We start from the raw sequence: 11,997 nt of genomic DNA, 5'->3' as shown, positions 1-11,997 counted from the left end.
TGAGTACATTTAATGGAATATGTTGTTTCTGGCATAGAATTTCAGTAGCGGCTCTCCGTAAAGCAAATATATAATGCTTCTTCAGTTCGTTTGACCTTGCTTAACTGTGTATTCACCACCATATCTCTCAGAGATCAGCAACGGTAACTTCTCTTTCTTTCTTTCTAAATTTAGATTTACTTTCTTCTTTTTATGCAGATAAGTAATTAGTTAAACCAACACTATGGTTTTCTTGTTTCTGATGCTTTTAGAGTCTATAAGCAAGCAACAGTGTAGCATGGAGAAGGCATATTTGACAAGAAACAAGAATAGCAAGTGGGACTGTAACAGCTCCAGCTTGGAAGGTGACCATTCATGTTGTTGTGCGTTAACGTGGCCTCCAAAATCTTATACATGTAGCTTTTGCAAGAGAGAATTCAGGTCAGCTCAAGCTCTTGGAGGTCATATGAATGTTCATAGGAAGGACAGAGCCAGGTTGAGATTGTTATCTTCTTGGGCTTTAGAATGTCAGAACCCTGAACCCAACTCTATGCCTAGCCCTAGTTCTTCACCAATATCTTTATCCTCTCATTCTGTTAACTTCTCACTCTATCCCCATCATTCTTTGCTTTCTCCATTACTCAGTGCTCCTTCGTCTTCACCACCACCATATAGGGAAAACCTGAGAAAGCCTTTGATCCCTCAACTTGGAGGTTTGTCAAAAGAGAAGACGATGACACCTTTTCTCGGGGTTGAAAAACTGAAGAGGCATGCACAAAAATATGAGCTTGAGGTTGGTGGGGTAACTGGCGTAGACTTGGAGAGTGAGTTCAAAGATTCAAAGGAGGTTTTGGATTTGGAGCTTCGACTCGGGTATTTCTCGGTCCAATCGGCCTTCCGACTTTAAATTTTATGTATCAGCTTTCATCATCTAGGTTGCATTTGCGTTTTTTTTTTTTTTTTTTTCTATTTTATCATTTTGAGAAAGGAGGAAGAAAGAAATGTGAGAAAATTGTTATCCCCACATTCCGAAATTTTCTTTGTTTCCCTATATATAATCCTTCTCAACAATCAGATAGGAAAGTTCAGTATAGGCCTTGACGATGAAGGCTGTAAAAATATTAAAGATTGCACTAATGTTAAGACTACAATTCATGTTTTAGCAAATATATGAATGCATGGTTCTTGCTCCATGAGCTGAATAGTTTTACTTTTCTTATATTTTGGGTTTTTTTTTTTGTTCATTTAATCTATCAGATATGCGCCATGAAGTTTTTTTTTTTTTACCAGCTTTTGCCACTAACTTTTTTCCTGTTTATACTGTCAATACAATGATAATTATGACAGGGTTGGTTTACTTGGATTGACTGTAAAATAGTTGAAGATGAAGTTTCGTTTCCTTATGACAGATGGGATGTTTCTTATTAATGAATGTTCTGTTTGTATTGTTCTGATGCAAAAATCACATCATTTTTTTTCAAGCGACTCATTAATTCTCTGCTTCCATTTCTTGGGAAAAGAGAGAAGGAAATCCATCACACTCTACCCAGGCCGCCTCGGAGATACAAGGCATAAAGACGATAAAGAGGAGGAACTGATGATCAGACTCATGAATAGGTGGGAAAAAATTAATCCCTTCCTATATCTAAGCATGCGCCCAACTGTAGTATCTTTACTTGTAAACTGTTTGCTAATGTGTAGGGCACGGAGAATAATTCTACAAATGTATTAAGATAGTCATACATATATATATATATATATATATAGATGAAGATCGATGTTGACCAGACTCTCTTCAGGTTCCATTACTATAGCACACATTTCCATATTATTTAGCTGGTTAATTTATCGATTCTAACAGTTTTCTCTAGTGGTTTATCCAATCCAAACTGAGTTAGTAATTACTAATTAACATTGAAATGGGAATGCACTCATATGTTGGTGTTCATTTTTTTTTATATAAAATTAAAAGGAAAAGAAGGGATATGCAAATGCAGCTAAGAAAGTACATATAGGGTGTCGTCAAAATTGAAGATATTTTTACTACAAATGATTGTTATCAGTTGACGCCTGTCCTAGATGAAATTCTGAAACAGATGAAGGCATGAATCGACATGGTTGAAGTAGTACTGTAGCCATTGCCTTGTCCGATCCATTCACTCTGCGGATAGGGGATGTGGTCTTTCCCAACATCTGAACTTTAGCTTGTTCCCCAGTAATGTCAGAAGTCAGGAACATGATGGCCTGTTCCTGACTAGAAACTCGAGTATTCTTTTATTTTGTTTTATCCGAGCAAACCAAACCCAAAAACAACATCAAGACTCAAGAACTCTTCACTCTCTGAGTCCGAGAAAAAGATGAGGTTGAGTGGACTGTGAGAAAGGCACTAAAGGGTCAAAATGAAGTCATCACTAAGGGTAAAAGAATAGACAATTGGGGGTCGACAACAGATCCTGCCAAAGTGCATGTTTAGTGAAATAATCAACGAGAGAGTGGGCATGGGGATGAAGGAAGCTAGTTGGCTCACGGTGTCATGAGCCACCCTTATATAGGATCATGACGAAGTAGAACTATCTAAAAACTAAGTACTTTGTATGACAGACGGCTCCATCTTAAGGCACTCGTCTCTCTTCTCCTTCTTCTTGGCCTTTTCACTGTTTCCCAAAGTCCACTTTTGCACTTTGCTTTTAGCTATAAATCATGGGCGTTGAGCCTTGAAACGTATCCATGTCTCAAGTGACAATCTTTACCATTTTGTTCATCATTAAATCTACAAATGTTGTTGAAATCTCCACTGGTTACACAATGAAAAATGGGACTAATATCGGATCTAACTAACTCTTTTAATATTCGGATTATTCCGTGATACAGTTATCAAGCAAAAGTAAATTCATACAAATTAATTTACAAAACAAAGTCTCAAACAAAGAAACAGTTGTCAATTCCACAACCACACAATATCAGTACCATGTATAGTATGTTGTTAGCTTTTTTGAGAAAATTATCAGAGAAATTGCGTATCACTTTCAACTGTATCTAAGAATCTCGCTAGCTAAATATGTACAAGATTCTTGTTAGGGTTGCAGTAGCCGAGCTCAAGCCAAATTAAATCAAGTTGATTAGTTTTGGCTTAATAATCTCACAATACTTTCTTTTCTCAAGTTTAAGTATATTCAAGTTTTAAAAAATTGGTACAATAGGGTATAAACGTAAATTCGTTTATGAAATTGAACAACACCCAAAATCGCTCATAAGATAATTTCAGAAAAGGAGAGTTGAGATCTCAAAAAACGTTGATAATTATGCATGCAGGTTTGGGAACCCAATCATTAAACGTAAGTTGAAATCATCACTATTTTTTTTTTGTCTAGATGCGATTAGTTACTGATTTCTTTTTGTCTAAATGTGATTAGTCACTTAGTTAAATCTATCATTTCTAATGAAATTTTGAGCTTGACTTAAGTTCACTAAAAATGATATATTTCAATCTACAAAATAGAGTTATTGTTTGGGAGCACAAGTGCATACGAAGAAGGTATTAAAACTCTTGTGAGGTTCGTTCAAAAAAAAAAAAATAGCACCAATTAATCATGTGTTATCCTATTTTAGTTTTAATTAATAATGGTCATAATACTTGAGAAATCCCTGTACTAGGGCATTTTGTCCAATTTAATCTATCTACTCAAAATCGCAATAATTTAGTCCTTCGATTTTGTGAATTGTTTCAATTTAATCTCTCTCCTAACGACATTCAATTTTACCGATAAAAGGGGATGATGTCAACGTTGACATGGTACTGACGTGGCACATTGTGATAACGTGGCACCAACATGATGACATGGTATGCCATATGGTATCAACGTGATGTTGTGGCAATGCCATGTGGTACTAATATAACGACATGACAATGTTGGTATGACATTGACATGTTAACATGTCAATACCACATAGCAAAACTAAAAATTTATAAAAACCATGTCGATACCATGTGGTAGAACCAAGATATTTTCAAAAAAAAAATTTGTGTCACGCTATAAGGGTTAAATTAAACAAAAATATATAGTACAAGGACTAAATTAAACAAAATTAAGATGTTGAGAGACTACATTGAAAAAATATTTAAAAAATACATATATTTAATTAGATTATAGATATACTTATTAATAAGCCAAAAATTTAATTGTAAAAGATTTATGGTGTTAAAAAATATATAAATATTTTTTTACGTGATTATTTGGTTCTAGAATATGTACATTAATTTATCTTCCTTGCAAAAATTAAGTTTGAATTCTCCTTCTATAAAAAAAATTTTTAAGAAAATTTCATACCTAAAGTTAAATTAATTTAGATGAATAATTTGAATTATATTAGAATAAAATAATATAAAAAAACTAAATAAATTCTTTTTTTCTTCAATTTATAATGGTATAAAAATTAAAATTTATTTGACTTAATTTTTAACTTGAACTGAACTCAAATTAACAAAATAGCTTGATTTAATTTGTTTTCTTTTAAAAAATAAAGAAGGGAGATATAGAATTAGCGATGATTATAAAAATAATACCTCATTCTAATTTCTTTAATTTATACATGATAAACCTCTTATTGCACCTATAGAATTTGAGCTATTTCACCCTTTTAATTATTTATTTATTTTTTATGTTTTTATTTTGTTTAATATTTCAAGTTATATTTTTTAAGTTAATTTCCTAGATTAAAGACTCCATTTATGGTTGATAGAATTAAATATAATTGTAAATATTTGTACTATTTTATTTTGTATTTATAATTTTTTTGTATATCCAAATTAATAATTTAAATTTAAATTTAGTAAAATTTGATTGTGGTATGTAAACTTAAATAAAATCGTTTTATAAGAAACTTTGAGTAAATTTAAATAAAAGGTAAATTGAGTAAGAGTTGAATAATTCTAAAAGAATGGGTATTTCTAGATTGTGAAAGTTGTAACTAAATTAATCTATTTTGTTAATTTGAGTTCAACTTAGGTTAAAAACTAAACCAAATAAATTTTAAATTTTTATACTATTATAAATAGAAGAAAAGAAGAATTTATTTAATCTTTTTATATTATTTTATTTCAACTTAATTCAAGTTATTCATCAAAATTTGACTTTAAGTATTAAATTTTTTGTCAAAATTTTTTTAAAGAAGGAGAATTCAAATTGAATTTTTGCAAAGAAGATAAATTAATATATATATATATATATATATATATATATATATATTCTAGAATCAAATAATCGAGTAAAATAATATTTATATATTTTTTAATATAATAAATCTTTTACACTTAAATATTTGGCTTATTAATAAGTATATCTATCATCTACTTAAAATATTTGTATTTTTAATTTTTTTTTAATTTAGTCTCTCAATATCTCAATTTTGTTTAATTTAATCCTTATACTATATATTTTTGTTCAATTTAGTCCTATGATGTGGCACAATTTTTTTTTTGAAAATTTTTTTGATCTGCCACATAGCACTGACACGTTATCACATTTAGTGCCATATGATATTGCGACATCATCATGTCAATGTCACGTCGGCATTGACGTCATCCCATTTATTGGTAAAATTGGATATCGTTAAGAGAAAATACTAAATTAAAGCAATTCTTAAAATCGAGAGACGAAATTATTGCGATTTTGAGTAGAATGACAAAATTGAACAAAATACCCTAATATAGGGACTTCTCAGGTATTTTGACCAATTAATAATCCTTAATTTCTTACTTATTTATATTTCTCTTAATTACTATTTATTTATTTTTTTAAGTTATTCTTTTGTTTTAAGTTTTCTTTTCTTAACCATTATTAAATATTAGAGATTTTTTAGGGTTTTTCCAACACCCTGACAGGACTTCTAATAATGGGTAAAAAAAGAAGAAAGAAAAATAAGAAAAAACATAATTAAGGAAAATAGAAAAAATATGAAATTAAAAATTAATAATTAAGACTGAAATAGGATAACACATGATAAATTCGTTTCGTTCTTTAAATAAGTTTCGTGAGAATGCTAATACTTTTTTCACGTGTAATTGTACTTCCAAATTTTAATTTTATTTCATAGATTAGAATTTATCTTTCTTTAATAAACTTAAATTAAGTTTAAGATCTTATTAATCACACCTTTAGATTCAATTAGTTATCCAATTAGACTTGGATAAAAATAAAATATTGCTAAGGACTTCTATTTGCGTCAAACAAATGTGCTAGTTGACCCTTAGGTTGCGACAGCTTGTCAAATCGATTAGAGAAATTGAGGGTTGAGCTAATAGTTAATTATGTGTTATCTTAAATTTTGAATAATTGATCTTAACTTGATAATTAATTTGTATATTTTTTTATTTACAGTATGATTGTGAAATTTGTTTTACTCTTTTTATTAATAAACATACTAGACACAAGCAACGCCCCTGTCATCTATTACAATTGGAAAATTAGAACTTGGAACAATCAATCCCTACCGTTACCGCCATGCATGCCTAGAAAAATTTTAAATTCTCCGCACCCAAATTTGCCAAGGAGTCTTGCACATGAGTTCGCTTCTCTCAAGGTATGAGCACACTCAAAATCATGAACTACGCATCTCCTACAAAGCATCGAAAATCCGTTGAAAGCAATCTTAATTTCTTCCCAATCAAAGTTATCAACTCTCCACAATCTCTCAATTCTCCTAATTTCGTTTCTTGTACTATAACCATGTCGTCTACATTGTGAATTATTCTTTTAACAGTCCTTAATCACATACACCATTGCACATCTCCCTTATACTCCAGGAGAGAATTCTCAAGAATGCCCACAATTATTCCTCACCCGTAACCCAACTATACCCAGCCTTCAATCTCTATGCTTAAACATAAATGCGAATACAAATAACATACTTACCCATTTAACAAAATACCATTCAATCCTCGAAACTTTGTGCTACCCGAGACTTCACCATTAAAAATGCTTAGAGAAGAAATTGAAGATAAATGGGGAATTGCAGGGGAGTTGAAGACTATTAAAAATGAGGATGAAAGGAAGCGGTATAACTTTGAGGGGATGGAAGCAAAATAAAGAGACTGTTGATTGGGTGTGGTGCAACCTGTTTGTCATTGTGGATTGTTAAAAATTAGGCAGCATATAATAAGAAGAGATGGGATGGGGACGAAAGCCTTTTCTTAACCAAAATGAAATCAATGTTGTGGATTAAAACCACTCAGGGAAGTGGTACATGAGATTAATTTTGTGTAGTGCACTATTCTTCTAGATTCGTTTTGTTCTAACTCTTAAGTTTCCATTTGAGTTGGGCTTTCTTGGGATGTTTCGGATGAAAATGTGCTGAAATTAAGTGTGGATGGAACTGTTTGAAGATTGGCAAGGTGTGGAGGTGTCATATGCCGTTGTTATGGTTGTGTCCTTGGATTAATAATTGTTACTTGGTCTAATTACTGGGTTTCAAGTTTCCAATTGATAGTCATTAAAACAGCCTTGAAGTTGCTTTTCTAAGCCGTTTCGGTTGGGATTCGGCTCAAACCTGGCTTTATGATCAGCCTTGGAGAGTTTAAGGGCACGATTATAAAATTTGAGTAAACTATCCATTTAATTACTTAATTTTTTTCAAATTTTCTGTTTTTATTCAACTTTGAAACATCACATTTTTATCAGTAAAATTTATAAGATTTATTATTTTGATCATTCAATTATTCATGATATATCCATATCAACTTATCTCTTATGTGACATTATTCACGTGATTAAGATTAATTGACGCGAAAAGCCACATCAGATAATTAGTAGTATTAAATCATTAATTTATATAAACATTAGTGACTGAAACATGAGTTTTCAAAATTAAATGATCAAAACAAAAATCTTAAACAACGAAGGAGCAAATGAAATTACTCTTAAAAATTGTACCTAAATTCCACCCTACCCTTACCATTTGTGTCAAAAGTCAAGTTGGATGCTTGCGGTGAAATTCAATCTTGAAATTACATTAAGTACTCCATGCTCTTAAAGCACTTGCTAAATTAGTAATTTAAGGTTTTCTTGTCTGATAAATCAATCGAGTTCTAGCGTTATCCATGTTTACCAAAACTATACGCTGTATATTTATATGAATGAATGCATGTCTAGTTAAAAGTTGCTTGTAAATGAGTTGGCCTGGGCTGTAGGCTGTAGCTCCACAAAATCATTCCAGCCCACTTGTTTGACGGGTTTCGGATTACGCCCCAAGCCTAAATATTAGCATTACCATTGCCCTTTATCATCATTTATCCATCTGTTTTAGATTTTCAAAGGAAATATATTGTCCTTGTTCTTTTTCCCTTTTTTTTTTTCCACTTTAAGGACCAATAACCTTATAAGTACTGCAAAATCAATTTAGTTCCATTTTAATCAATTTTATTTTTTTAAATTTTGCCAAATATGTGGGAAAGATAAGAAAATATAGAATATAGATGATCTGGGTTTTTTTCTCTTGGCAAGTGCTAACCAAACCAGCTTTGAATACTGATCTGAAAGGCAACAGAAAAAGCAATTCGTTCTTGTTTTTTTTTTTTTTTTTTTTCTTATGATGGAAACTAAATATTCACTTCGTCTATATGACATGGGTTTGGCATGCAAGACAATTAAATACTTCTTGGGTTTGAGCTTATCATCACCTCCTTTGTCCTAAATATTTTTTGAGTCTTTTCTACTCGATCAAAGCCTTCTCTCTGTCTTTCCTCCACTAATAGACCGGGAAAAGAAGTTTTAACTCTGCCTTGATATCATCATATCAGCTCCATCCAGCAGGGTATGCTTATGAATGGCTTTTTTCGGTGTATGAAAAGCATTTGGAAGGCAAATTTAGAGCCATTGTTGCAAGAGTTGTACCCTTTTGGTGGAGCGCAGCATTCAAAAACACCAAGAATGAGGAAACCGGAATGATCATGTGAACTTGCATTTTTCTTCTTTGGTAAGATGAATTAATTCAAACCTAGAATTAAGATCACCCACCACTTTACCTCAAGGAGCCAGTGAAGGGGGCCCATAAGCCGACAGCATATGTCCTTGTCCTAGTCGTTAAATTCTTGTACCTTTAGGATAACCAAGTCTTGTCTCCGTGTCAAAGACCAAACTATTAATTTATATTCTAATTCAATTACATGTTAAATTTATTAAATTTATCTTTTGTTCAATTTTATATTAACTTTGATATGAATGTATTCAATTATTTTTAGTTAAATCAATTAATTTCCATTAATTTGAAAGAAAAAGGATTTGTGATAAACAAATCGATTAAACCAAAAATGAAATGAAATGAAATGAAAAGGGAGGGAAAAGAGAAAAAAAGAAAGAAAAATAAACAAAGTGAGGATATGTTTTTAGTCAACATCGAACAATTATTAATTTATTTGACTAATAGTGTCCCAACATCAGTTACATTTGAAGAAGTAAGAGTGTTTTTTAAACTAATGATGGCACACTAATCTCCTCCAAACCATCTCTACAGCAGCTTCACAAAGGACTCTTAGATACTTTAAGGTGATCCTTGACTTGAAAATTAACTTCTCCAAAAGTAGAATTACGAGAGCGGCGTGGAGCCTAATTCAGTGAATGAATGGGCTCAGATGGTTTTATGAAAGGTTGAATGTATGACAATCAAGGACTGGCCCTTGGTGCAAACCTTAGTTCAAGGAACTTTTGGTAGCCTATCATGGAAAAGGTAAACTTTCAATTTAGTGATTAGAATGTGCAATATCTTCCCATGGAAGGTAGATTAACTTTTATCAAATCGGTGCTTCCAAGCTTCCCTTTGTATTTCCTGTTCATTTTTCAGACACCAAAAAGGGTGCAAAATGAACTTCATAAATTGCAGAGATGCTTTCTTTAAAAAGGTGTTGAAGGGAAAAGGAAGATCCATTTTGTTAATCGAGCACTATATTGGGCAATAAAGACAAAAGGAGTCTCAAAATTAGTAATTTGAGTCCTTTCAATCAAATAGTTATGGAGATTTAGGAATGAGTATAATAGCTTACGGTAAATGATCATTATGGCAAAACAATGACGGAATACCCAAAGATTGCTGCCATCATTTGTCAAGAATAAGAGATCATATAAAGTATTGAGAAACATCACCCTCCCTCACTTCCCCTTAAATGAATATTTTGATCAATGCTCTGCAGAGTTTGGCTTTCTTCTCGACAATGGGAAATTTATATCCTTCTAGGATGATGAATGAATCAAAAGTGTCATCCTCAAAATTAATTTTCCATAGATCTTTGCCGTTGACAATACTTGGACTTGACATGTCTGTGTCAGAAGATAGACCTTTGACTGAGAAGTATAATAGTAGAACGATTTGCTCACATTCTTAATAAGACTTATTAATAAGACTTACTTGAGCATTAACGACCTTGACAAGCTTATATATATGAAAAATCTCACCCAGTGGTGTATTCTCGATGAGCTCATTTTGCAAGTATGTCAGCCTACTCTCCTCCTCCTTTCAACCCTATTTGAAAATGCATGTAGGCAGCCTTTCCCACCTAAAAGTGGAGGTGTTTTGTTGGCAACAATTCAAAGCAAAAATCATAATGAAAGAGAAGCTTGCAAAAACAAATAGACTACTAGGGATTGCTTAAGCCACCTCTTGTTTTTGTAACCAAGAAAGCGAGATTGTGAAACATTTATTCTTTCAGTGGAAAGTCACTTGGAAGGAATGGTCTTTATGCTTCCTATATTGGAGTTTCCCTTATGTATGCCTTATGTGTCACTGCTCGCGAATTCGTGACAAGTTTAGCCTAGGTAATCACCGGGCTAGCAGCGAATGGGGGTTGCTATACACAGAAAATGTTAGTAGGATTGGGCTGCATAGGGCACAAAACAATGGGTTGGGCGAAGTGGATTAGTGACCTTGGCGCGTAAGGCTTGCACGCTTGTGGGTTGCGTGTATATAGGTTGTCTATTAAGGTTGGACTTCTTGTGTAATGATGTTAGGGAATGGCGGCTAAAGTAATTTAGGGTTAGACTAAATGTGTTCTATTAAAAATAAGACACTTTATTTATATTTTTCTTACTTGTTAATTACTTTATTTGCAATATTAAGTAGTCTCAGATTAAGCAATTTTTTTATTTATGTTTTCCCATAAATCAACTAGGATTAGTAAGGGTTATCATGCTATAAATAACCCCATTTAATTTAATTGTAACCATAAGAGAAAAAGGCACAAATAATCGGCATAAGTCTATTGGATGATGGGAAATAATACACTTTATTTCTTGTATATCTTTTTCTTTAGTTCACACTTTTACATCACAATTACAATTAGGCTTACTTAGCATTCACATATGAGGGTTAAGTGCCGCACGAATTTAGACTAAAGTTCCAAGCCCGTGATAAATGGTATTAGAGCTTTCGGGAGAGAGCTTTGTGTTAGGTATGACATGATCAGATTAAAAAAAACACAATGAAATAGAAAAATAAAATGCCACAACTACCTTGAATCACCTTGTTGTTTTTAATGCGAACAGAAAATTATGAGAAATGTAATCAGAATTGATTACCTTGCCAAATGATATTGTAATCAAATAGTATCCTCTTGATGTTTAAAACCCATGTACACCCAAAATATGTAGGAACTTGAGCCATTCCATTGTTTGGTCTCTAATGTTGCACACACAGTTGCAATGGAATCTTCAACGAGATAGAAACTTCCAACCATGCCTTTATGCCAACAAAGTGGACAACAAATTGTCATTCTCTTTCTCTCTTAGTCTCCAACCAAACACATAAGAAAATTTTCCAAAAGGCTCTCACAAGTGATGACGGCACTAGAGAGTTGTATTAGGTTTTTGTAAAATTAAAACTAATAATTAGAAATGGTTGAAAAGATGACTTTTAACCTATGTTACTTAACTTATTAAGTTTGCTAATAAATCCTCAATATTTTAACCTCTTATAATATTGACCTTAAAACTTAATTAAATCATTCCTTATTAATTAATTAAACTATTTTATGAT

General features: G+C 32.0%; 1 protein-coding gene and 1 non-coding gene across 2 annotated transcripts; both read left to right on the top strand.

The window, feature by feature from the left end:
• Positions 1–223: 223 nt before the first annotated feature.
• Positions 224–886, top strand: LOC18613192 (transcriptional regulator SUPERMAN-like). Its single transcript, XM_018118025.2, has one exon. The coding sequence runs from the start codon at positions 224–226 to the stop codon at positions 884–886; it is 663 nt and encodes a 220-aa protein (XP_017973514.2).
• Positions 887–4,515: 3,629 nt separating this feature from the next.
• Positions 4,516–4,608, top strand: LOC148764753 (small nucleolar RNA snoR8a). The gene has a single exon (XR_016024347.1). It is a non-coding gene; the product is annotated as a small nucleolar RNA snoR8a (small nucleolar RNA).
• Positions 4,609–11,997: the final 7,389 nt, after the last annotated feature.

Source organism: Theobroma cacao, chromosome 1, assembly GCF_053813885.1.
Source record: "Theobroma cacao isolate CCN51 chromosome 1, ASM5381388v1, whole genome shotgun sequence".
NCBI lineage: Eukaryota > Viridiplantae > Streptophyta > Magnoliopsida > Malvales > Malvaceae > Theobroma > Theobroma cacao.
The sequence above is the reverse complement of the archived record's forward strand: the minus strand, read 5'-3'. Positions and strand labels throughout refer to the sequence as shown.

Bases quoted from the DNA above. Each gene is read 5' to 3' on its own strand.
- LOC18613192 (XM_018118025.2), top strand. From the start codon at position 224: ATGGTTTTCTTGTTTCTGATGCTTTTAGAGTCTATAAGCAAGCAACAG.